Consider the following 26,103-nt stretch of genomic DNA (forward strand, 5'->3'; position numbering starts at 1 on the left):
TTAATATTTGAACATTATAAATTTATGTACTAAAAAATATTTTCAATAACATCCATTTCGATTGCAATTACATCAATCTACATAAAAATCAGTCCTTGACAATGATAGTTCAAGAAAGTATTTTACCATAAGAACAGAGGAACCTTTCTGTAAAATTGACTAAAGAAATTCGCAGCTAGGTACAAAGTAAGGAGGGCAAAGATTTAAGTTGAGCAGTTAAACGTAAACGGACACGACAGCTACCGCAATTTTGTTCGTCGAGGGTTGTCCGGTGTCCATTTGCCTCCGGTGCAGTGTTCCTTTTTTTTCGTAAAAACGCAGTCCGCCCTTTGTCTAAAGCATTCGAGCGTGCTGCCTGGTAGCGAAGAGAAAAAAGGAGAGCCGTCTCGGCCAACAAAAGGGGCTAAGGGCAGAAAAGGGAAATTTATGTATGTACCGTGGCGCAATAGCGCCATCTGCGTGGAATTCCGTTCGGTCCATCAGTTTTTCGGTGTTCCTCTAAGATTTGGGTCAACCGGACAGTTGCGAGAAAACCGTCCCCCCTTTTGGGGTTGAACCGACCGTTCGTTCACCTAATGATCCCCGATTTCTCGGTGAGTTAAGGTCCAGCCTTTCAGAACTTGCCGAAAACTGGTACCGCGAATTTTCCATTAAATCTAATTATACACGTTCGACCATTTAACTGTAAATGTGTCCACGAACTGGGGTTGACAAAGATATTTCCGACAAATGCATTTTTATTCCGATGTAACGTAACAGGGATGTAAAATACTTTGCACACGCTTTGAACACTGAGAGCTTCTCGAAAAATAAAATAAAAGGAAAGGGAAACAAGAATAGTCTCCATATCAAAAGACGCTCCTAAAGTCAAGGTAGACACCGATAAAGGTTCGTTCCATATTTTTACCTTTCGCGTCACTTTTTCGCGCTGCGGGATTCGAGTCCACTAAAGGATTCAACATAATGTTCCTAAGGGCGCAGACAGTTCGTGATCACGCTGATCCCCGGTAGCATCGTCGTGGATCTATTATGACAAAGAAGCAGAAGTGCCTACCCGCTGAACACCGTGGCTGGACGAAGATAAATCGCAAGAAATGCAAATGACGTGCTCCAGCGGTTGAATGAAGCTCCATTACGACGATTTTGGAGGACCACCCTTCGACGTGGGCAAGAAACGTGGAGAAGAGGAAAAAAGGTGCGAGCAACGGAGGAGAGAACGGAGTGACATTGTGCCGGTGAAAGTTGGGTGAAGTGACACTCGAGATAAATGTTCCACCAGTGTTAGAGACCGACCAACTGTCTCTACTCTCGTTCTCCTTCTTGCACTCAAGGATTGTCCACCATCAATTTTTGCCGATTCGTGTTACTCCTCCGGGAATGACGTTTTCACGCAAATTTTCCACGTGTCGTCAATGCCAAGATCTCTGTTCTGCTTCTATCAATCACTCGAACGACGTTACAACTTACATTGTTCAGAATATTATAACTACATCGGTTATAAACATTTTAGAGTAATCTTTTTAAGGCTTGATATGGAGTTGAATGTGTTTTGCATTAATTGACCATGTGTCGCTCATCAAATACAGCTGTTTTACCAACGTTATCGATAAATGTCTATTTCGGTGAAAGATCGATAAATCAACTAATTGATAATACTGTTTAATAATATTAAGAAAAAATCTTCTTAATGTTAAGAAAGTAGAATTATTCTCTGAAGTTTTCTTGGAATATTTCAATTTCCTCGGACAAGGGCTATCTTCATCTGCCTCCGACAAAAAGGGTTGCGTTTTAAGCGGCGATCTGTCATCTTCACGGAACGAATTGTCTAACGCGTAACTAACGTTCAGCTACCTCGCTCTTCATCGCTTTACAGCGACCGACAATGCTCTCTTCATGAAGATGCCGATGTATCATTGCAAAATAGCCACGACTAAACGACGCTCCGAAGGCAACGCTAAAGGGAACGAAATTTTACATCCGAAAGAATCCTTTCGCTTGTACGATCGTTACGGAGATAAATTTCGAGCATTTCAAGAAGTCCACCCTCCGTTCTTCGCATATTTCTAAAGCCACGGATTTTTCTGTCGAATTTCTTTCGGGAGACTGTCAATCGTGAAATTGTCAGGGATTAAATCGACGATGAATAGAATACATTTATCTTTTAGAAAGGGGTTGTTTATTTTATTGTGGGTTTTGATGGACTTCTCAATAAAATACTGTGATCATTTTATTTGGTATGTTGCTGGGAATGTGCTCTAAGAAAATTAAGTTAAATTTATTATTCAAAATTTAGTTTTATATTTTTTAATTTTGGAAGGGTTGAGAAATAATGCTACCACCGTCATCTACTGTTGGACGAAGAAACTAATGGAACCAAAAATTGATAACTTTTTGTAAAAATATAAAAGAGGTGTAAAACCTATTTATCAATTTTAATAATTATATAATAAATTCAAATAATTTCTGATTGATTTAAGTTGAAAAAATTATTATCAATTTTGAACCATTTTTAGGTTAATTCAATGTGCTGCGATCTAGCGGTAGAAAGTGAGAACTAACTAAAGTACAGTTTCAAAAGTGTGTAGTTCACCCTGTTCGCCGGAGAGATGGCGCCAGTAGTTCAATTTTTTTTTTAAATTAAATTAATATTGATTTTATTGATTAATATGCTATTAACATTGATTCTATCAATAAATACATTTGTCTAAAAAATTTGGGCGAAAATTTTCTTTTCTCAGAGAAATCAAATTTGCACACCAGTATAGATCCCTTATCATGCTCTTATCGCTTGCAGGTCATACTAGAATAAGACGAAAGCGCTACATGAACAAAAAGTAGTCTAAACTTATCATTTGCGATAATACAGATTTCTAAAACATTTAAAATGTTACAGATGTCTCTACATAAAAAGTTTCACACAAAACACATCATTACGGATCACGCACGCAGCGTACACAGTCACACAGTAGTATATTTAAGTAACGGTAGACACGGTAGAATGACAACAGATGTAAAGTAGTGAGATATGTTAAATTTATAATTTGATAGAACCATGGAAGATATTAATGATAAGTTTTTCTACGTGTACAGTTCTTCTTTAGACACTAGAATACAAATTAAGATGTAAGTTTCATTTGTATATGTATTTTAATTGTGATAAATGTGGTATTAACTGGTGTCAGGTTACTGTAATGAATATTCCTTGTGTCTTCAACGAAAACAGATGGATTAGTATTATTAAATATAAAATAATCTGATTATATTTAATACGGATAAACAGATGATCTAATATTTAACTATAGATTATGTTACTGTAATAGCTAGCTTAATTGAAGTATGGGTCATTAATGTTTAATAATAACTATAATGACATATTTTTTATAGAGGAACTTTAGAAGGCAAAAGGCAACGACCAGAATATGACAAATTACTTATTGATCCTATGTTAAAATATTGTGGTTTGTATGGAACCAATGGAGGACGTGGAGATTTAGCAGCTTCTCTACAAGTTTGGGCTGGTGGAAGACCACTTGCTTTACCTGTTCACACAGCTTACAAACATTTTACATCACGTTGGAAGTATGTATGACCTTGATACATTGAATTTATTTACAATCATTTCAATACTTTGTATTCTTATAGTTGGAATCAATGGGTCACGCTTCCTATTTCTTATTCTGACTTACCACGAGATGCTCAGCTCTGTATAAGTTTATATGACTGTGCTGGACCTGGTAGACAATTACCAGTTGGTGGTACAACTATATCCCTGTTTGGAAAACATGGAGTATTTCGTCAAGGAATGCTAGATCTTAGGGTATGGCCTGGAGTAGAAGCGAATGGTGATGTACCTACTAGTACACCAGGAAAGACTAGAGATCACAGGAAAGAGCAGATGCAACGATTAGCAAAACTAGTTAAAAAACATAGAAATGGTCAAATCAATAAAATTGATTGGTTGGATCGATTAACATTTAGGGAGATCGAGTTAATTAATGAAAGGGAAAAGAGAGTATCCGAATATTTGTATTTAATGATTGAGTTTCCAGAAGTAACTATGGATGGTATACCGGTATGAAAATGATAATGAAGTAAATAATAACAAAAATATTATAACATTGCAAAACAAAATCTATGCATTTTTGTTTACTTATTCCAGTACTCTGTAGTATATTATGAAAAAGACGGAGACGAAGTCGTTCAACACAGGTCACAACCAGATGTTGTAACTCTTCCGGATTATGAAATCTTACAAGTAAGTACGATTATAAGGGGTTGCACTATACTTTATTTATACTTCATGAATGTTTTTGTTATTAGGAAAATCTTGTAGAAGCAAAGCATCACAAATTGGCTAGGAGTTTGCGTAGCGGTGGTCATACAAAAGAATTAAAACCAACTTCGAGTGTACGCGATGCTTTAAACACGATACTAAGTTATCCACCAACGACGGCTCTTTCTACGGAAGAACAAGATCTAATTTGGAAATACAGATTTTATTTGTCAAACCAAAAGAAAGCCTTAACAAAATTTGTAAAATGTGTAAATTGGAAAGTTGCCGGAGAGGAACGACAAGCCTTAGAAATGCTGGCGTTATGGGCACCACCTGATCCTGAAGACGCGTTAGAGCTACTTGGTCCAGCATTCACCCATCCAGCTGTTAGAAGATATGCCATAGGTCGACTTAATCAAGCACCCGATGATGATTTAATGTTGTACTTATTACAATTAGTGCAAGCTTTAAAATACGAAGACTTCGAAAGTATTAAAAAAGCACACCAAACATTAATGAAGGAAAAGGAATGCGAAAAGGTTGAGAGATTAGATAGAGATGTACAAATTAACGAATCTTCGTCTACACCTATAACAACTGTAAGTAATCTTGTGATACACATATTAAATTTCTGATTTGTTACAAATAGTATACATGATTTGCAGTCTAGTGAGTCCGAGAATGGACACTTTTCAACAAGTCAAGATTGTCTTATGGATTTAGCATCTTTCCTGATTACTCGTGCGTGTCAAAATACCACATTAGCCAACTACTTTTATTGGTATCTATCTATCGAATGTGAAGATCAGAACGATCCATCGATAAGTGCGAAACAGGATACACGTGTCAAGGAAATGTACATTACCGTCATGTCAATGTTTTCAACAATGCTAGCTCAAGGAAATACTGTTTGGCAGAAAAGAAGGGCGTTCCTTCTACGTCAAAAAATGTTCATTGACCAATTAGTAGCACTGGTGAAAGCAGTCGCGCGAGAGAGCGGGAATCGTAAAAAGAAGACTGATAGGCTCAGGCTATTACTAGCAGATCCAGACCCAGCGTTTAAAATCAATTTCGCAAACTTTGAACCGATACCTTTCCCTTTGGATCCAGAAATTTGTATCAAAGGAATTATTCCCGAAAAGTATGAAAAATTCTTTTCCATATATCAAATATAAGTACGTCAACTGTTACAGTCATTTTGTTCCAGGGCTAGTCTTTTCAAATCAGCTCTCATGCCGTCTAAATTAACTTTTCTGACAACAGACAACAGCGAATACATTGCGATTTTTAAACATGGCGATGACCTCAGACAAGATCAGTTAATTCTTCAAACAATAGCGCTGATGGATAAGTTGTTGAGAAGAGAAAATTTAGATTTAAAACTTACTCCTTATAGGTAATTATTTTTAGAATAAATTATGTAATATGATGTCTGAACTTTAAAAATATTATTAGGGTACTTGCAACGAGTACTAGACATGGATTTTTACAATTCATCGAGTCTACAACAGTCGCGGAAGTTTTAGCTAGTGAAGGTTCAATATTAAGTTTCTTCCGAAAGCATCATCCTTCTGAAACTGGTCCTTATGGTGTTGTTCCTGAAGTTATGGATACTTACGTACGAAGTTGTGGTAAGTAATATATTAAACCGAAAATTAAAGTAATTTATATAAATTTATGTTAAATAAAATTTCAGCTGGCTACTGCATTATAACGTATGTACTTGGTGTTGGTGACCGACACTTAGACAATTTACTTTTGACAACATCAGGTAAATATTTTCGAACTATTTCTTATTATTTAATAATTCAAGAATTGATTATTATTAATTTATGTTGCAGGTAAGCTCTTCCACATAGATTTCGGTTATATACTGGGCAGAGATCCGAAACCTTTACCGCCGCCAATGAAATTGAGTAAGGAAATGGTAGAGGCTATGGGAGGAGTTGGATCAGAACATTATCATGAATTTAGAAAACAGTGTTACACAGCATTTCTACATTTGCGTAGACACGCAAATTTAATATTAAATTTATTCTCTCTAATGGTTGACGCTAGCGTCCCAGACATCGCGTTAGAACCAGATAAAGCTGTAAAAAAAGTTCAAGATAAACTCAGATTGGATTTAAGTGATGAAGAAGCAGTGCATTATGTACACAATCTTTTGGACTTATCTGTAACAGCAGTAATGGCAGTATTAGTGGAACAATTACATAAATTTGCACAATACTGGCGGAAATAAAACCAAATCAATCAAAATAGTGATTGCAAAGACTGTGTTCCTTTATAATTATTGCAAATATTGTTATATTGTATATACATAACTATACATTTATAAATGTAACATAATTTATTGTATTTTGGGATTATTTTAAGTAATAAATTTTTGATAATAGTAATAAATAATTGTATTTTATGCACGTTTGTAAATTACATCAAAAAAATTGTTAATTATCACGATGTGATCGTTTTAATTAACCAAAAATGTGTTATTGCACAACGTTACATGTTTAAACTGTACATACAAATTATGCGCATAAACTACTTCTTAAATCTTGTCTTAATAGATAACATAAATGCTGTTCATTGTTCTGGGTTGTAATAATAGATTGAAAGAAATAAAATATCTTTTATGGAATAAAAGTTTATTATAACGGGATATTTTAAAAGAATAATACAACAAAAAACGTACTCATTGTACATATAATTTATGTAAATATTCATGTATTTATTTTATCTCTTAGTTACAATCGTGTATGTCGTGCACACTGTAGAAATAAAAAGATAATATTGTTAGTGATGAAAATATCAAATTGTTATTGATGTAAGAACACAGTACTGCTATTTTAATTGATATCACTTTATGTCACTTATTTAGATTTGATTACCTCAATAAAGCAATACATATATACCAACTTACGATTGTACTACAAAGTTTTAATAGAAAATGTAATCATATTTTTCCCCATTTCAGAGTATTACATACTATTTATAGGTACAGAAATTTTTATAATATAACTCCTTAAAGTGGAAGATATATGTACACGTTTATATTAATTGAATCCAAAGATTAGTTGAACAATATTAACAATTCAGTCCATCTTTAAAAATTTATCTGGTTAAAATTCATCCAAAAAATTCTACCAAATTTATCATTTTTTTAATCGTGACATGTGCCTATCAATAATTTCATTTTTCAAATAATAACATAATATATACATCCTTGATCGTAATTAAAAACGCCACAAGAAATAAAAACAAATTTATTCTTAATAACATGAGCTTATAAAGAATGTAATATAACCATTTCTACTAGAATATATTAATAAATCTGTCTTGTTTGGAATTTAAAAAATTATTTAAAACAGTTATTTGTTTCAAAATTTTATTAAAAAGAAAAACAGCATAAGAATGCTTATTTCACTCATACATTATATGTACGATGCAAAATACATATTTCACAGAAACAAGTTAATTCATTTATGGATGATACATCCCTATCAATTGCACGGATGTCTTCTTTAAAATTATTTTCCTGTGAATATAAATATATTTCAAACATGACAGATTTCCCATTAAACTTTTCTATCCTTTACAATTTATAAGCACACAAATTACACATCATTATAGTTGAAATAATAGACTTCTTTATTTCTCATAAATGTAAACTATTACTTACAAAATAAACACTATGTATGTAATAACTCAAGCTTTGATCCGCTCAACCATTTATACCTGTGACTATAACATCAAAAATTTCAATCAGCAGGTAGCTCATGAGCGAAAAAAAAAAAAAAACAAAAATCTTTCTCTGAAAAATTAAGTCCTCGAATAGCCCAAATAGTTTTCACCAGAATTTTACAAATGTTTCAGGTCGTATGTTAATAGTACCTTATTGAAGATATATTGTGCATTTATTTTTATACAATCATTTAAAAATCGTTCACCACGACTTTTTAGTAAAGAGTAGTAGCCAAGTTCTATATGACCTTTTTAGTTCAGCTCTTAATTATTTGTAATAAGAAATCATGATAATGTACAATTATTCTACAATGATTTTATGTTTACCCATTCAACTGAGAAATAATTGATAATGTGTACATATTTTTGCTGCAACCATTACATGATGAAACACATTGACTTGCAGCTTTTACCACTACTCCAATCACCCATACCATAATTTTACAATATACATATTGCATATACTTTGTATTTAAAAACGTATAATTGCAATGAATTTACCAAATGCCGAAGCATCAGTGTGATCAGTTCAATGAACAAAAATTATATGAACGTCATTGTTTCAGAGTGTTAAACAAGATGAATATAATAGGATTATAATGTTCTCATAATGAACCGTACTCTTCATTTATAATTACACTGCTTATCAAAGTTTATGGATTGCATCCATGACTGATATATACATGTATACATATATACACACACAAATATATTGCAACAATATGTATATATATGTATACCCACATGTATATATCACACACATTTAGTGATATTTATATTATAGATATAAATTATAATACGAATCTAATTTTAACCTTACAGCTAATCACTTATTATATTAACATTATATGTACACTTGAAAATAGACGAGTTTATCTATTAATGGCTGTAGTGTCTATTAGTCTATGAAAACAAGGATTCCCCTCATAGCATAATGCTATTATCCATCATAATATATTACCTCTCTGTAGGCCTGGTGGCTGGTACTGAACTTTCTACAAGATCGTGCCTTTCCATTGGTGAATTCTCCAACGTATAATCAACAGGATATCTTTCCGTATAAGTTGGAGTAGCTTCTCCTTGTTGCGTTAATTTCAGTTCATCCGCCTGTTCCTGATAAAAGCTTTGCGACGCCTCGATATTCTGCGAGGACGACTGCTCTGTCTTTTCTATGTCGCTTCCAGAGTAATAACTTTGACTCGCTTCAGTTTCTGGCCTGTGGTCGTAATAACTGGGAGAAACATTATGACTCGAGTAACTCGGTGTGGCTTCTTCTGGAGTAAAGTAACTCTGACTTGCCTCGTGTGGATTACCGTCATAATAACTAGGTGTTACCTCCTCCTGTGGATCTTCGTCCAACCTAGAATTTGTTTCTTGCTCCACCGAGTCGTAATAACTCGCCGTTACTTCCTGGTGGGTATAACTGGAAGGTTCGTTTCTGTGATCCGTACTTTCAGTAACAAAGTTCTGCGAAGGAGTTTCTTCTAGGCCAGGCATTGAAATTGGCACCTCGTAAGAAGTCGATACATTCTGCTCTTCGTAGCTAGAAGTTGGTACAGAGTCAACGTGAGTCGATGTAATGTCTGGATTTAAATTATACGAAGATGTAGGAATTTCAGGTACTCCATTGTCATGGATACTCGTGTGTTCCGCACTGGATGATGCGATGTTTAATTCTGCGCAGGGTGGTATCTCACAAGACGACGTACTTATCGCGCTTTCCTGATCAGGATCCCTCTCCTGGTTCTCAGGAGTCTCGGGTACATAGGACGAACTCGCGGTTTCGTCTTCGTTGAGTCCAGAATTATTCGTAGAAACCGAGGAAGTACCGATACCGTCAGTACCAATATCATTAGATTGGGACGGCATGTTTCCTTCTTGACTAATTTCAGCGTCAGTTTCTAAATTTTCTGGGACGTTTTCTGGCTTACCGACTTCGTAACTCTGCGTCGGGAACGTTTGGTCGTCGATCACTTCATCGACGGTTGTTCTATCCTCTTGACTTTGCAAGAGCTCGTTAAACGACTGCGTAGGCGCGTTCATACTTGCCTCCGCGGATGTTTCGTAGGACTGAGAGGCTTCGTTGACCTTCGAATGTTCAAACGACTGGGTAGGTGGTTCCGCTACGATCGCTTCTTCGTCCGTTTCCATGGGCTCGTAAGTTATCGATTGCGAAGGCTCCCGCGAGTTCTCAGATTTTGTGGCAGACTGACTAGGTAGATCAGTGGAATCAGTTACCGCTATTCCGAACTGTTCGTACGATTGCGATGGAGTTTCATGACTAGTCTCTGCGTTCGTTTCCTCGAAGTCTAACTGTAGATTCCTCTCAACTAAATCCGATTCTCCCTGAGACGACGGTTCGTCTCTTTGGCAGTCTTCCGATTCCTTCATTGTACTCGCTGCATAAACTTTAGATTCTGGAGCTTCATCCACTTCCATGCTCTGCTCGTCTAATCGATTCAACGATTCTGAAGGCAAACTTTCTGCGACTTCTTGAGCAACTTCTACTTCGTTAGACGTGGCGGCTTGTTCTTCGGTTGCAGGAGAGTGGACTTTGTTCCTGGACTGTTCATCAAAGCTTAATTGTTCGAGCTTCTTCAAGTTTTCTGATTCTTGCGAAGTGTTCGTGTCTATTTCGTTGGAATCAGAAACGTCGAAACTTACTGGTTCTACGGGAGACATTTTTACATTGGACTCGGATGTAACCAAAGAACTGTCGTCGATTATCGACATGTTACTCGTCATCGACTCATCTGGCTGCTCCGCAATTTGTACATCTATTGTGCTACTATTGTTACTAACTTCTGTTTGATTATCTTTTACTTTCGAACTACTATCTTCTTTAACTGTTGCGTCTTTCATTACAACATCTTCCTCGGACTTAAAGGGAACCTCTTCAGAGGCGAACGTCTCTTGCAAAGACATCGCTGTATCTTGTTCTTCGCTCAGGATAGAAGGTTCATTCGTTGACACGATAACTTCTTCAGAAGATACTGAAATATCGTGAGATGCTATCATCTCTGATGTGACAGCGATGTCCTGCGATTTTATATCCTCCGTAGAAATAGGTGGCTTCGAAACAAGCATTTCAGAAACAGATACGTCCACAAAAGTTTGTTCCGTCGTTATTGGCGATTCTATAGTTGTAAATTGCACATTTTCTGCGTAACTATCGTCTATTATTGGCATCGACGGTGTAGTCTGAACTTGAGAAGTCTGTAACTCTATATTATTTGGTATTGAAACTGAATAAGAGACACTGGGCATCGAGATAGTGTTAGTTTGAACATTCTGTGCCTCTACAGTAATATTATCTTCCAAATTCGGTAACACTAAATATTGTGTGCTCGCAGGAATCTCTATTTGAGAAATTTCTGTGGTGCTTGGATTCTCTATGATTTCTCCAATGTCCGGCATAGAGTTTCCAGGAATCTGAATTTGTGCTTCACCTGTCGAAATATATGAAATATTTGGATTAGTGATTGTTATTGGTAGTTCCAGAGAAGACGGTATAGTTGCCACAGCAGAAGTTGGTGTGGTTTCTGACTGTATTGGCAAATTACTAGGCACTTCCAAAGGAGTCATTATAGGTTGATTCAAAGTCAATGATGTCTCAAGCACAGAGGGAGAAGATATCGGTTCTGTAGGAGGGATGATAGTCGACTGCAAAATGGTCTGATTAATCAAACTTGTTTGTGTTAAACCGGTAGTCATTACATTTCCTGCAGGATTCTCTGTCAAACTAATTTCTTGCTGGAAATCTGAATTTGCCAAAGCAGCAGCCAAGATATCTTGATTCGAAGTTTGCATGACTTCCGAAGTAGGAAAACTCTCTGATATAATTGCTTGAGTAGTCTCTGTGGCACTGGTTTGTATATTTGGCATAACTCCGTTATCGAACTGTAAGACAATATTATCTAACGTGCCTGCTTCTCCTAACGAACTGGGATCGATGTACAAAGTTCTTGTGCCGTCCGGATTTTGTGTAGTGCCCTCTAATGACATAAGTGTGTTGTTATCGAGTGGCTGTATTTGTCCTTGTTCATCGATTGTTACCAGAACATAAGTCTGTGTTCCGTCGCTGCTTTCAGTAGGCAGAGCCATTATCTGTGGTTGCGCTGCTATTTTCGGCTCCTCCACTTTCTCTACTTCGCTGCCTTTCTCGACGTTAATCTTTTCCACCTTAGATTGTTCTTTCTGAATAGATTCAACAAGTACGTTCTCCACTTTCGATTTTCTTTCCGATTCAATAGGTTCTAACGGCGGAAGAGACAAGGAGGTAGAAAGATTCGTGTTCACATTAGTCGTAGTCACCGAATTCACTGCAGCATTTAACAAATTCTTCTGTACTTGAGTATTCTTTGTTACGTGACCTTTTGTAGTCATTTTTGTACTTGTAGCGTTATTAGTTGCTTGCTTTTGATGAACCGTTGTCTTAGATATGTTCGACACGCTCGTTAACGGTACTGAAATTGTCTGTTTCGACTGAATATTTTGCACAGTCGTGATCGTAGGTTCTTGTACTTTCTGGACAACGATCCTTTGCTGCGCTTTCGTCTGTCGACTGCCACGAGGAATAATGACTTTCTGTATGGACGACGCAGGCACAGTTTTCCCTTTCTGTTGAATTTGTGGACTTACACCCGCTACTTGTTGAGTGGTACTCGCCGACGTAATTCCTTGAATACCAGATCCTTGCTGTACAACTGTTTGTTTAATCACTTTCTTACCTTGTATAGTCTTTTGCGTAGGAACAGCATTCTGCAACATTACTGTACTACTTCCACTTTTCACTTGCCCAGATTTCCCTTGAGAAGGCATTGCGACTTTTTGGGACTTCTGTAACATAGGTAGTTGCATTTTTTGTTGTACAGATTGATACTGTATCTTGTTGCCCTTTGATGGACTTTTTGCTGCAATGGCTTTTACTTGCTGCCCTGTTATCGGTGTTAAAACTGTAGCTTTGGTACTTACAATGCCTTGAGTACTTAAAATTGTTCTGCTTCCGATAGCTTGCGAGATAGGAGTTAAAATAGCTTTGGAAGTACCTAGATTCTGCGAAGATAAAATGGTAGCGCCTTTTGTGACTAAAGCTTTCGATCCAATGATAGTTTTTCCACCCAAAGAGGAAGTACTTATTGGCGTATATATTCCACCTTTCGTTAAAATTCCTTGAGATAACGTTCCTAATAGAGCAGTCTTTGCAATCGTTCCTGAAATAGGAGTCAGTACTCCTTTTGACGTTATGATACCTTGTGTATTAATAATTTTATGCCCTGGAGGGATTTTCGATGTCGTTGCCGAAGTACTATCAGTTTTTGGAGCAATTATTGTTTTCGGAGATATAATACCTTGTGGACTAATGGGACAAAATACTTGGCCTTTATTTGTCATGATTCTTTGAACTTTGCCACTTAAGGTCTTGGTAATATTTAAAGGTAACATCTTGGACTGACCTGATTGGGCCGACGTTAATATGACTACTTTGCCACCTACTACTTGTGCAGTGCTACTTGTGCTTTTACCAGTTGGAATAGCAATCTTTGGTGCCGTACCACCTTTCCCTTGAACACTATATCGAATTTGTTGTCCACCAGCGGTCTGTACAACCACGTACTTCCCTGGTGTACTCTTTTGCGTCAAAAGCGGTGGAACTTTAGTCGTCGCTGATGTACTTTGGAATTTGATACCTTTTACACCACCCGTAAGCGGTGGCACTAATGTTTTAATACTCGTTATTGTTGGCTTCCCTTTATTTTTATTTTTCAGAATCGCCGGGGTGCCACTCTTCTTCTTCGTAGGCGAGGTTTCACCTGTGTTTTCGCTCAATTTGAATTGAGCCTGAGTCGGCGTTACTATTTGCGTGGTTGGCGTAAAAGACAATGTCGTTGAAATTGTACTAGATGCAGGTATAATAGACGATATAACAACTGGCATTTGTTCGATACTTTCTGGAGTTAGAACGTCTTCGCTCAAAACGAATGGCATTGAGTTTATGTCTAATTCCATGTCTGCCAAACTTTGAGAACTTTGCTGAATATATTTCTCACTTGCAGTTGTGGCAGATTTTGGGGTTTTTACATTTAACTGTTCATTTTGTGCTTCTATCATTGTAGTTGTCTCTGCTTCCTCTGCTTTCAAGACCTGTAATTTTTTAGTTAAAGACAAATGTGGAGATGTAACTTTCGCACTTGCCTTCGGTTTAGTATTTGGAGATAAAGATTCGATTTTCATTACTTTTGCTTTTGGAGAACCTTTCAGATCACCTTTCTTCGTATTGTCGGTTTCTAATTTATGTTTGACTCCCTTCTGTGGTAATTTATCTAATAATTTTGATTTTAAAATCTGCACAGGTTCAGTTAAGGTAACATTTTCAATTATTCTTGGCATTTCACGCTTTTTTACTGGCACGGCAACGTCAGATGATGGCGAAGGCGTAGAAGTTGACATTCTTGACGAATCATCTGACTTTTGTATATCTATGTTGATGGACTTAGAATTATCTTCGACAGATTGTATTAATGATTTAGATATAATATTAAACTCAGATGAAGATGTAAGTCGATCGATATTTTGAAACGTAGTATCATCTATTTTTGTGCCAATTATATTTTGATCAACTACTACTTCTATGTCTTCAAAATTACTCATAACAGTGACCTGTGAATTATTTTGAGACAAACTATCTAATTTTGAATCTTCAGCTTTCTTATTTTCAGATTTCTCATCTTCAGATTTTTTCTTCCCCAATTTCCTACCCTTTTTCCCTTTCTCGGTCGCAGCAAAATCTTCCGCCGCACCTTTCCTCTTATCCATATGCAACGTTTTCAAGAAAGCTTCTTGGAATGTATTTACTGATTTATCGTCAGCAATCCTTTCCTTTTTCAATTTACTACTCGTTTCTTGTACATACCTTCCTCTGTATCTTGTGTGCGTGGATGTTTTATTTTGAGTTGGCTGCTCGCTTGTAGTAGTGAACTCTTTAAATGTTTGATCAACTTTTTCTACTTTAGGTTTTTGTTCCTTTATAATCGGTTTTGTTTCCGTTTGAGACACTCCTTGACTTATTGCTACAGGTTCTTCTTTAATTTGTATCTTACTGCCTCCTTCTTTAGTTTGCATTTTGCTCCATCCTTCTTTAGTTGGTATCTTGCTTCCCTCTTCTTTAACTTGTATTTTACTCCCACCTTCTTTACTTTGTATCTTGCCTCCTTCTTCTTTAACTTTTACCTTGTTTTCCTCTTTACCTTGAATCTTACTCACTTCTTCCTTAACTTGTATCTTGTTCCCTTCTTTAGCTTGTACCTTGCTTCCTTCCTCTTTACCTTGTTTTTTACTTCCTTCTTCTTTAGCTTGTATCTTGCTTCCTTCTTCTTTAACTTGTACTTTACTCACTTCTTCTTTAATTTGTACCTTGCTCACTTCTTTAGCTTGAGCCTTGCCTCCTTCTTCTTTAACTTGTACCTTGCTCACTTCTTCTTTGACTTGTACATTACTCTCTTCTTTAACTTGTATTTTGCTCTCTTCTTTAACTTGTACCTTGCTCTCTTCTTTAATTTGTACCTTGCTTCCTTCCTCTTTAGCTTGTTTCTTACTCCCCTCTTCTTTAGCTTGTACGCTACCTCCCTCAACTTTAACTTGTACCTTACTTCCTTCTGGTTTTTTATTCGTATCTTTAACCGTTTCCCCGGTGTTCGTATCTGTTTCAAGTTTAACCGAAGCAAGATTCACTGTCTGGCTTAAAAATGTATCCACTTCTGGATCTGCCTTAGTTTCAATTAACACAGTACTTGAATCTTCTAAATTTTCTTTTTTAATATTTAATTCAGAAGTCACAGAAACTTTATTGGCAGAACTGTCGGTCTCAATCGAATCTATTTGTGATAACTCGAACTTTTTTATCTGAGACTTTTTAGGAGGAAGCATGTCAACAGTTTTTAAAGGATCTGATTGCTGAGATATTTCCTTCTCCGGTGAAGGTTCTAATTTACATGTCTCCAAAGGTTGCGTACTAAAATCGTTTAGATCTTCTACGAGAAGATTACTTTGTGTTATTGTATTTTCAATTTCCATTTTATTGTCCTTTACTTCTTCGAGTTCAAGTACTGTATCTTCGGTTTTAATAGCAGCTTCTACTTCCTTAGTTTGTGTGTCCTCTGGAAGAACAGATGCACCAGATTCTTTTGACACACTTGTTTCTTCTGAAGATACTTCTAAACTTTCAGAAACCCCAGTGGGAGTTGAATTTTCCGTAAGTTTTGTGTCCAAGTCCATAAATATTTGGTTCTTGGATGCACTGCTTTCAGTCAGATCATCCTTCAGTTCTGTGCTCGATGAATTAACATTATTCTCTGTTGTATCTAATATATTACAAGGAATATCTGGCTCTTTTTCTGGTACAAAATCAATATTCTCGCTCGTTTTCTTGTCATTGTCTATAACTTTTTTACCCCTCTTTGATTTAACTTTCACATTTTTACAACTTTTATCCTCACTTTCAGATTGACTTTCGTCAGTCCTATATACTTTTTGATCCACGTCCGATACATATATATCTGATTCTATATACTTTTTATTCGGTTTCCGTTTTCTACCGCTGTATGAACGTTCACTGTCAGATTCAGAAGCTCTTCTTTCCAGTTCAAATTTTTCAAACAGTTCGGAAGTGATTATCTTATCTTTTATTCTTGGACTTTCATTTCCACTAGTGTTCCCACTGGAGTTGGTACGAATAGATTCTGATTTTCTTGGTCTTCCTCTACGCCTACGCACTTGTGAAGTAATATTTAACTGATCGTTACTTAATATATTCGTAGCATCTGAATTAGGCACTTGGTCTTGATCTAACATATCTGTATCTGAAGTTTCACTCTGTTCTGGAAGTGTATCGGCAGATTCAGAAGCATTTTCGTCTTCCGTTTCTACCGTAAATCGTTCAGGCAAACTTTCTTCGTCTTTCGAAGATTTTTGTTCCACAGCTTCTGCATTCTTATCAACAGTTGTATCTGTAGATTCTGTTTGTTGATCAGTCGATTTATTTTCTTTATTTAATTCATCACTTTTTACTATTTTTTTGGCAACATCTTTCGCGTCAATATCTTGTGGCTCCGAATTTTTAGAATCGTTCGCTGCATTTTCGTTTGGAACTTCAACTTTTTCAACTTCGAAAATTTCTACAATTTCTAATTCCGTTTCACAAGTGTTAGTATTAGACTTTTGCGTATCTCCTGATACTTTTTCAGATTCAATTTTTTCTTTTGTATGTTCGTCATTCGTTTCTTTATCTTTATCTACAACTTCATTATTTTCTTCCGACTTTTCTTGTTCATTTAAAACTTGCGTTTCTAACTTTTCGCTTTCTTTTGAGCTACTATTACAATCCTCGCTTTCGATATTGTCACTTACAGTTTGTTTCTCTTGCTCTGTTTTTAAAGCTTGGCTCATTTCGAATTCTTTTATGATTTCTTTTTTTTGATTAAATACGCGTGCTTTTTTCCTTACGGGAGGTATAGATATTTCTTCTTCATGAAAATCAAAACAAGATAATAATGATTTTTTGTCATCTTTGTCTAATGTATTAAGTTTATTATCGTTGTCGGCTGTAACAGTTTCTTTATCTTTAGGTGACTTACTAATAGAGTCGTTACTCTCAACGTCAAATATTCTATCACCCTTGTCTGTTTCTAATTGTTTATCAAGATTTGATTTCATATTCAATGAACTTCTATTAATCAAAGAATCGTCTATTACACTAAGTGCTGTCAGCTTTTCAGTTTCTTCAAGTAATTTTTCACTTTCTGCAATAATTTCATTGTTATCTGACATTGTATCATCCTTCTCATTAGATTCCTCTGGTTTTTCATCATCAAACTGAATTTTTGTCGATGAGTTATTCACAGTTGTTAAATCAGATGATTTATTTTGAATTAAACTAATTTCTTCCTCCGATTCGTCTTCCCAATCTGCTAATATAGTATCGCGAATTTGAGGATCCGTCTTCTTCTTCTTAGCGGCCTTTTCAGTCTGTTTACTTTGTTTTCTTTTACCAGATTCACTGCTACTCCTACTTTTAGTGGATTGACTTTTTTCTTTTCTCGCATATTTTCGTTTAGGAGTATCCACGTCCGAATATCCCCCTCTATATTGAGAGTAAGTTTTTACTTTTGATTTTGTCTGCGGCGAATCTCCAGACCTATGACTTTTTATGTGACAAATAATAACATTAACGCGAGAAGAAGTAAAACTACATAAGTGACAAGGATATTGCGGAGAACCAGAGTTATTCGGTGTAGACGATAAACTACTAGGTTGCTGTCGAATTCGAATTTCGTGATCGCTTTCTTTTAAAAATCGAGGGTGAGTTATTTTTCGTACAACTTCCATGCTGTCACTTCTTCTATGAACATCTTCACGTTCCCGTTTTCTTTTAGGAATTTTCTTATCCCCGAATAGAGCAGATATATTCGGTTTCTCTTCTGGACAAAATTTATCATGACTTAATATATCAGGATCACCTCCCGTTAACTTCTCAGCCATTTCCACGTCTCCAGGAAATTTATCCATATACCTGGAGCCATCCTTACTTTTGCTTCGATATTTATCTAAAAATAAATCATTATAAGATACATGATCACATTTGTTCCCATTATTTTTAATTATTTGTTACCATTACAAATATAAAAGTAGCATACCCAGTCCTTTCTTGATGAAATCATCTTTTAAAGTACAATTATATTTATAAATCTGCTGATAGTTCTTCACAAATTCGCTGAAAAAGATTTTATGAATTAAAAATATTAACCATAAATGAGCAAATACAAATTATGACGATGAAATAAAAAAAGTTATTGCTTACTACGTGTCTTCTTGAAAGAACTTTACAGCGGCTATTAAAGGTTTTTTCTGAAATTCGTCTTGAATATCTTCAGGTAAATTATGAAATCCAGTAACTTGTCCTGGCCACCAACAAGCCCCTAGCTTTACCCACACAACGTCTCCGTCCAAGTAACTAATTTCTGTTTGTTCGCACATCTTAGAAATGTACTTTAGCTATGTTCTTTCACAAAATCAGCATTGAAATCGAATAGAAAATCTTTTCTGTCCTTCAGCACCTCAAACGTTAGCTGCACTGATACACATAATGATACAAAGAATTATTGTATTCATCGAAGTACAGTCATGGTACACAGCAACAACAAGTGGTTTTACTTTATTCAAAAAGAAACATGATTAATACGCGACACTGTATAAAACAAATATGTAACTACTAAATAAACAAATGATTTGCCTAAATGTTTGGGACACCTTGCAATTATGTTTCTTTCATTTAGTTTATCAAGTTTAAAATACATACATTGATTACTTTAGCTTCTTTATACACATATATTATTATTATCAATTAATGTATTATTATTAAATCTCCTAAAGAAAACATTTACTGAGCCTTAATTAATACGTCCTTCCAGATCTATGAATTGCACCATAAACATTCGCCTGAAAATCTTGCGCACAACATGCTCCGTTACGAGCACATGAAAAAAAAAAAAATAGTGCGGCAATAAATTGTGGTTGCTTTTACGTTGAATTATCTTGAGTAGCAACCATTTTTGCTATATCGAATGCGATATTTTTCCGAAATTGTTAGTGAATTCGCAAACACTGTTTGATATTTCAAAATACAAGAAATCGTTCACCCATATGCGCGGGCAGACATAAAAATGGTATCGGAGGTGTATTCGCGGGAAACCAGGAGCGAGCGTCGCTCCCCTCGTCGTGCACCGCTTCGTTAATCCTGATCTCGATGCCGATGTTATCCACGAGAGCCACGTCGGGCATCTTAGCCCGCGAATTCCGTGATTGGATGTTTCACACACAGATACACTGTGTGAACTTACAGTTCATCTGACTGTTTATTACAACGACGCCGCGATAGTCGTGCAGTTCCACAATTGGCGAGCGTCCCAAGAAAAGGATAAGTTTCTCTTTTCACCTCGGCTTTTAACACTCGGCCACTGTACACTCGAAGGCTTCGCAAACACCTTAATAACTAACCACGCGACATTGCTGCGCGCACATACAACCGCGAAAAGTGCAAACCAACCCCAAAACGTAATCGACACATTCAACGCTCTACGTCGCTTATACGACGTACGTACATGTTCGGTTTCCCGACTTGCAACGGGGCTCTGTACGATGGATGGATGTGTAGATGGATACTTCCTTCTCTCTCGTTGATCGAGATATCGAACTTACAGTGTAGCCAACTATTGCGCGCCCGCTACGCTCTAACTTGAGCTTTATTTTCTCAAATTCTATTATTTATTCAGTTGGAGTTCACATTTATGATTGACCAAGTTTCTGTTCGCTTTGCGCATATCAACTTTGATTGGCAGAGCTCACTATGTGGCTACGAACAACGCGCATGACCATTATGACGTTCGTAACATCGAACGTGTATACCCAGTGATATTTTATTTTGGATGCTTCATACATCTTGCATAAAGTAGAGGTCTCTTGCAAAATTCAGAAATTTTCAAGAATTAGGTTGATAGACTATATATACAGTAACAATATAGCAATTTCTATAGCTGTCAGTGTAGAGGCATCTAATTATGTCTTTCTCAGATCTTCATCTCTTTCTTCTATTGACATATGTTTGTCCACCATGTATATGACCGATGGATTATAAAACATGCAATAATGAAACAGCACTAAGTAGTGGGAACCCTACTGAAGTTAACCGCGCTGCGCGGATCGAGTATGATCTTCTGTGAAACGAATTATGCAACTTTATTTGCGATCAGCAATCAATATTTACATCACGATTGTTAATCGATTGTTAATATCACAGAGGCACATAAATGTTATCAATCTTAAACAAGTTCTCTTATTAAAGAACTAAAGCTACCAAGCTTCAAACCGCTATAGAAATTATAATTATACTTCGACAATTGCAGACTTTTCGCAACTTGCCGGAATAAATTGTTTGTTAATTAATACATATACGTGTGCAACATTTTATGCTTGAGTTTTTGATTCAGATTAAATATTTTGTATATTTTAATAATAGAAAATATAGTATTATGATTATAATTGTTATTACCACAAATGTAGTAAAATAATAAATGTTATGTATTACAAGTAGTATTACAAGTAGACGATGTGGAACATGAGGTAATGAATAGTACAAAAACTTTAACACAAATACTTTAATTCATATTTCCATTTAATTTTCAATTGTAGTTTTAAAATTGATACAGTATAAAATGGTTTGTTATCAGAGAAGATCAAATTATATAATATTATGAACCGATATATTTATAGTTCTTATCATTGATAGATGGCAAACGGAATTAATCAAATATATGAAATAAATGATCATTTGTTACATTTTTTAAGCCATAATAATGAGTTTTCCATGGAAATAGAAATGGAAAACTTATCAATTTAAAATTTTTCATTCAAAATCTGATTTCATTTGGTCAACAACAGTTGGTACTGCTGTGTCGCCGGGCGGTTAAGTGTAATTTTAGTAATATTTCCCGCTAGAGGCGCTAGTATTTTACGTCGACGTTTACTATTCGTTTCCGGTTTACGTCGTAGCTTAACGACGTTCTTCATTTTTCATTATACATCCGTTTGCATACAATAACTATATTCGCGTAAGTGACTTGCATTACGGTAAAATAGTTTTTATATGATAGAAATCGCAGTAATGCAAGATACGCCTAAGATTATAAATTTTTTTAATGTTAACAGTACCGGAAGTTCTGTAGTTTCGTTATCGATGCGTATATTTACGATTTACAGAAATGGCGACTGCTGTGCCATCGAGATTCGCTGTTCTCAGCATTGACGATGACGATTGTAAGCCGAAGAAAACTCAGAAGAATGTTGCTGCTGGTAAGACAAATCAAAAATCCAAAAACGATAAATCGAAGCAACAACAGCAACAAAAGAAGGATGACAAAAAAAAACAAAACAAGGTATGACGCGTGTAGTCTGTTGTTTTTTTGTTTTTGATTAGCCGGTAAATGGCACAATAGGCGACACTATGGCGGGAAACTTCGTACATTTTAAATTAAACTTAAATTATAGGCTTGCTATTTGGAACGATTATAGTTGACATTAAACGTTTTTAACGCATAGAAAGTTAATTACTTTTATAATAAATATATTTTTCAAATATTATAGTCTTTTCATTACTTGCAGGGGAAAAAGAAAAAATCCAATAACAGTAATAGCAACGAAAATCAACAATGGGAACAATGGAAACAAAAAGACACAATGGTAATGTATAAATTGTTTGTAATTTCTTAAATTTGATTGCCAGTAGCTTGACAAAAATTTTAACACAAAGTTAAACGAGGATACCATAAGTTTTACTTGGACATTTGTGTAACAACTCTCAACCAATTGCGTGTAATAAGGACAGCGCAGGCTTGATATGCGTGAAAATTATAGTTTAATTTCAGATATAAATTGTTAAATCTAAGATTTTGTTTCAGTAGTGAGATATTTATAACTGTTGTGTGTTATCACGTCCAATTGTGATTTCCTTAAGGCTGTCGAGGAAACTTTTGAGCAAGAATTGCATCAAGCCATCTTACTATCAAAACTGGCTTACGAAGAACAACTAGTAAGTGCAGCTAAGTCAGACAAAGAACAGGAACCAAGTAAGAAATCAGGGAAAAAGTCAAAAAAGGCTACTATGACATTGGAGGAATTCAACAGTATGGGATCCAATGCTCCTCAGGAAGCAGTTACACCTCCTGAATGTGGAGAGACTAAAACAAAAGGTAATATATCATTATCATTAACATTGTAAAATGTCTGCCTAATAGAATGATTGAATTGTTCGTTATAATTTTATAGAACCGGATGTAGAATTTTTTGAAAGGATTGAGAAGGAAACAAAAGAAGAAATTACGAAAGGAAAGGAAAAGGATATGTTAAGGGCAAGGTTGAATAAAATTGATGATGATATCACATCTGCCCAATTAAGGGTCGAAGTAGAAAAACGTGACGAAATTATTAAACAGTTAAGAACACAGGTCGAAAAATTAAAGGAAGAATTAACACAGGTTAAGGAAAGAAATAAAAAACTATATCAGATATTATCTCATGGTGAAAGTAAGTTTATTAGCAATAATTTATTATTGTAAATATGTTTCATAATTTTATTTAATTTAATTCTTTGTTTCTTAAGTGAAAGACAAGGCTTCCGTACTAGCCGAAGTAGCGAAATTACAAGAAATACGAGATGAGTTAACAACAGAGGTGGCATCTCTACATGCACAATTAGAACAAGAAAGGTCCAAAACACGAATTAATAGTACAGACGTTAAACCGTCAAAACAAACTGTAAGTTGTTTTAATGACATTAAAATTATTTATCCAGAATTTCATAATAACGAGACATTTATTTCTTTAGAACAAGAAGAGGCCAGCCAGCGAAAATGCCTAAGTTAAAAAATATTTTTATTGGATGTAAAGTACTAAACCATTGTGATCTACAAAGCTTAATTTACTACTAATGGTTAATCAGTTAACAGTCTTAAGACTGATGTGTAATTATTAAAGGTTAAGATCTCATAGAAATGTATCACGTACTTGACATCTAAGTATATAAAGATTTTTTAAGTACATATTTTTCAGATATATAGTTCATTCGATAAAAATATCAGCATGTTCGTATTTTTCTAAACTGTACATTTTCATTTGTAATTCGCCTTAGTTTCTAACGACATTTTACATGAAATTCCTGCGACATCATCTCTCAAACTTCGCGCGAACTTACGTTAGTGAGTTGATACTATGTGAGATATTTTGTAATAATTGTATTCGGTATACTATTCGATAGTAATAATTCTTTTAACGCTCTGTTAAAGCAATAAACAGGAATTAACATATTGTCAAAAATACGATGTGTATCGTAGAAGTAATAACGTCTCGTTTAACATGAACATACATAGAAATTAAATATTAAAGAAGAAGAATAAAATATTTTGTTCCATGAGACTGAACAGAACTTTGTACGCAAACAAAATTTCAGGTCCTAAATATACTATCATGAATGTATCAACTAACGAAATAAATATATTTTCACAAAATGTTCCAGACGCGTGAAACTTATTTTAACTGCTGGAAATACTTGTACAAATATACCATTCATTTCTCATAATTTTTATTCATATGGATAATGTCAACCCCGATAGGAATGACCAAGTGGCTCTCTGATACGAGTAAGCTCGCAGTTCATCCAGAGAGAACCAATCCATATTTCGGGAAGAACCAAGCCCGTCACATTGGAAATTTCTATATTATCATTTATACATGTCTTCGATTGTCATCATTTATACGAACCAATTCGATGTTTTTTCCGCCATTTCCATCACTGACATACCCATTCGCACAATGCTAAGCTTCATCCGGATTATACGCGCGGGTGCATTTTTATGGAAATTTTTTTGTTCGCTTTTTCTGCCTCGAGTTATTCCAGGCGAAATTTTTTTCAACTCGTTCTCGCTGGCTTCAACGTTCAGTTCGATATGTTACACCTCACGTTCCAATTCTTTTTTCCGGCTTTGCTCCATTCGTTTTCGAGTTCACAGAGAGAGGAAAAAAGAAGAGATTTGCATGTACCATGGTAAATTCAGATACGCATTATACTTTTGATTAAAAAGAACCGCGGCTCAATCGTAAGCGGATAATTGAATTAACTTCTTTTTGCAGCAAATCCAAAGAGTATGACCACTTAGGTAAAAAAAGTGAAGAAGGCAAAAATTATATAAACGTAATAACGTGGGGAGATTTTTACTATTAAATTAAGCTCCTCCACCATATGAAGTGCAAGATATGCAGAGCATATACTTGTATATTATAAAAGTTATAAATTTGAATTTTTCTTAAGAAAGCAAACATAAGCTGTGGTCAATTTGCTAAGAAAAATTGATCGATATCGATTGTTATTTAAAAGTCGCGATCAATTTCGAATTAGCCCTCGCAGAATGGCCGCAATATTTGCGAGCGGTTGTAATCGATAGTTTCGTTTAATTTTCAAAAGGAACCGAGTTGGAAGGACGACCCAGGCATCTATTCAGCTTTCGACTGAGATCTTGACCAATAAAAGGGGCATTAGCGCTAAGTGGACGCCTCGCCTACTCGGTCATAGTCCTGTTTGCTACAAGAGCAGAGGGTGGAAAGTACGAGGGGTACAGATAGCGAGAGGTACAACTGAAACCCAAGTAAAAGTTACGTCTTTGTCAATGGTTAATTGCAAACTTTTCCTCTGCAGCTCCTCTCAGAGCCATATAGACTTCACTCGAAATATAACGTCTAAAAATAGAAAATAGTTCAAGACTTTAAAAAATGCAACAACTGATGTAAAATTTTAATAACTGGTAACTGCGAGACATATTTTAAAAGTGAACATTCTTTATTTCCATTTACCCATTTTTTATAAATTTTTAATTTATGTTAAGTTCTCAAGTATGCTTTCGATAACTTTTTTATCGTTACAAAAAATCCTACAATTTTTAAATTCCTTCTCGCAGCAGTTAACATGTTAATTCGACGGATTTGATTAGTCTAATTTACCCTCCTGTAACACGAAAAAGTTTGTTCTTTGAGAGTAAAAGTTGGCGGTTTCGAAGCTGTCGCTGTTCAGCGGGAAGAAACAGGAGTAAGCAGGAGAGGATGAGAGGAAAGAGAGAGCATGGGTAGAGGGTGGGTTTTAGAACGTGGTATGGTAAAGGGGGTGACAGTGGGGATTCATTATCTGACAGTCTATTGTCATTCCTGCGGGCTGAGATTTTGCTCGGGCCAAGAGTAGCGTCTCTGGTATATGTCTGTGTTCATACTGTTCGTATATGTGTAGTGATACGCGATATCTCCCATCAGAAACGCGTTTGAAAAGTCAGACATTTCTTTCGATCCCCCTTTTTTGCTTCGTACCATTAGATATGCAACGGTCAAAGATCGTCTGACGAACCGTCGAGAATCTTAATCTGTGCGGTGCTTAATGTAAGCGTGTTTAACATACGTCATCGCTCTAAACTTTTGGGGTATCAACACATTGATAAATGTAT

General features: G+C 35.5%; 3 protein-coding genes across 6 annotated transcripts; 2 read left to right on the plus strand and 1 right to left on the minus strand.

Moving 5' to 3' along the window:
- The first annotated feature begins 2,923 nt into the window (after positions 1-2,923).
- On the plus strand, positions 2,924-8,077 carry Pi3K59F (phosphatidylinositol 3-kinase 59F). Its single transcript, XM_003703254.3, has 10 exons — positions 2,924-3,123; positions 3,385-3,579; positions 3,643-4,072; positions 4,160-4,255; positions 4,321-4,872; positions 4,939-5,414; positions 5,481-5,669; positions 5,729-5,904; positions 5,970-6,044; positions 6,115-8,077. Exons 1-10 carry the CDS (start codon positions 3,053-3,055, stop codon positions 6,513-6,515), a joined length of 2,661 nt encoding a protein of 886 aa, XP_003703302.1. The 5' UTR covers positions 2,924-3,052; the 3' UTR covers positions 6,516-8,077.
- On the minus strand, positions 6,978-20,436 carry LOC100883284 (uncharacterized). 4 transcript variants are annotated; one of them, XM_012285391.2, is made up of 4 exons: positions 19,368-20,436; positions 18,870-19,142; positions 18,706-18,782; positions 6,978-18,615 (listed from the first exon to the last, which is right to left on the minus strand). In XM_012285391.2, exons 2-4 carry the CDS (start codon positions 19,043-19,045, stop codon positions 8,972-8,974), a joined length of 9,897 nt encoding a protein of 3,298 aa, XP_012140781.2. In that variant the 5' UTR covers positions 19,046-19,142; positions 19,368-20,436; the 3' UTR covers positions 6,978-8,971. The 4 variants fall into 4 exon arrangements, with proteins under 4 accessions (XP_012140781.2, XP_012140780.2, XP_076388288.1 ...); XM_012285390.2 differs by having other exon boundaries at positions 18,870-19,221; XM_076532173.1 differs by having other exon boundaries at positions 6,978-14,158; positions 14,252-18,615; positions 18,870-20,436.
- A 1,080-nt stretch (positions 20,437-21,516) lies between these two features.
- On the plus strand, positions 21,517-24,126 carry LOC100882180 (G kinase-anchoring protein 1-A). Its single transcript, XM_003703253.3, has 7 exons — positions 21,517-21,675; positions 21,824-21,999; positions 22,226-22,303; positions 22,578-22,812; positions 22,889-23,146; positions 23,223-23,377; positions 23,448-24,126. The coding sequence occupies exons 2-7, from the start codon at positions 21,826-21,828 to the stop codon at positions 23,478-23,480; spliced, it is 933 nt and encodes a 310-aa protein (XP_003703301.2). The 5' UTR covers positions 21,517-21,675; positions 21,824-21,825; the 3' UTR covers positions 23,481-24,126.
- Positions 24,127-26,103: the final 1,977 nt, after the last annotated feature.

Source organism: Megachile rotundata, chromosome 5 (assembly GCF_050947335.1).
Source record: "Megachile rotundata isolate GNS110a chromosome 5, iyMegRotu1, whole genome shotgun sequence".
Lineage (NCBI taxonomy): Eukaryota > Metazoa > Arthropoda > Insecta > Hymenoptera > Megachilidae > Megachile > Megachile rotundata.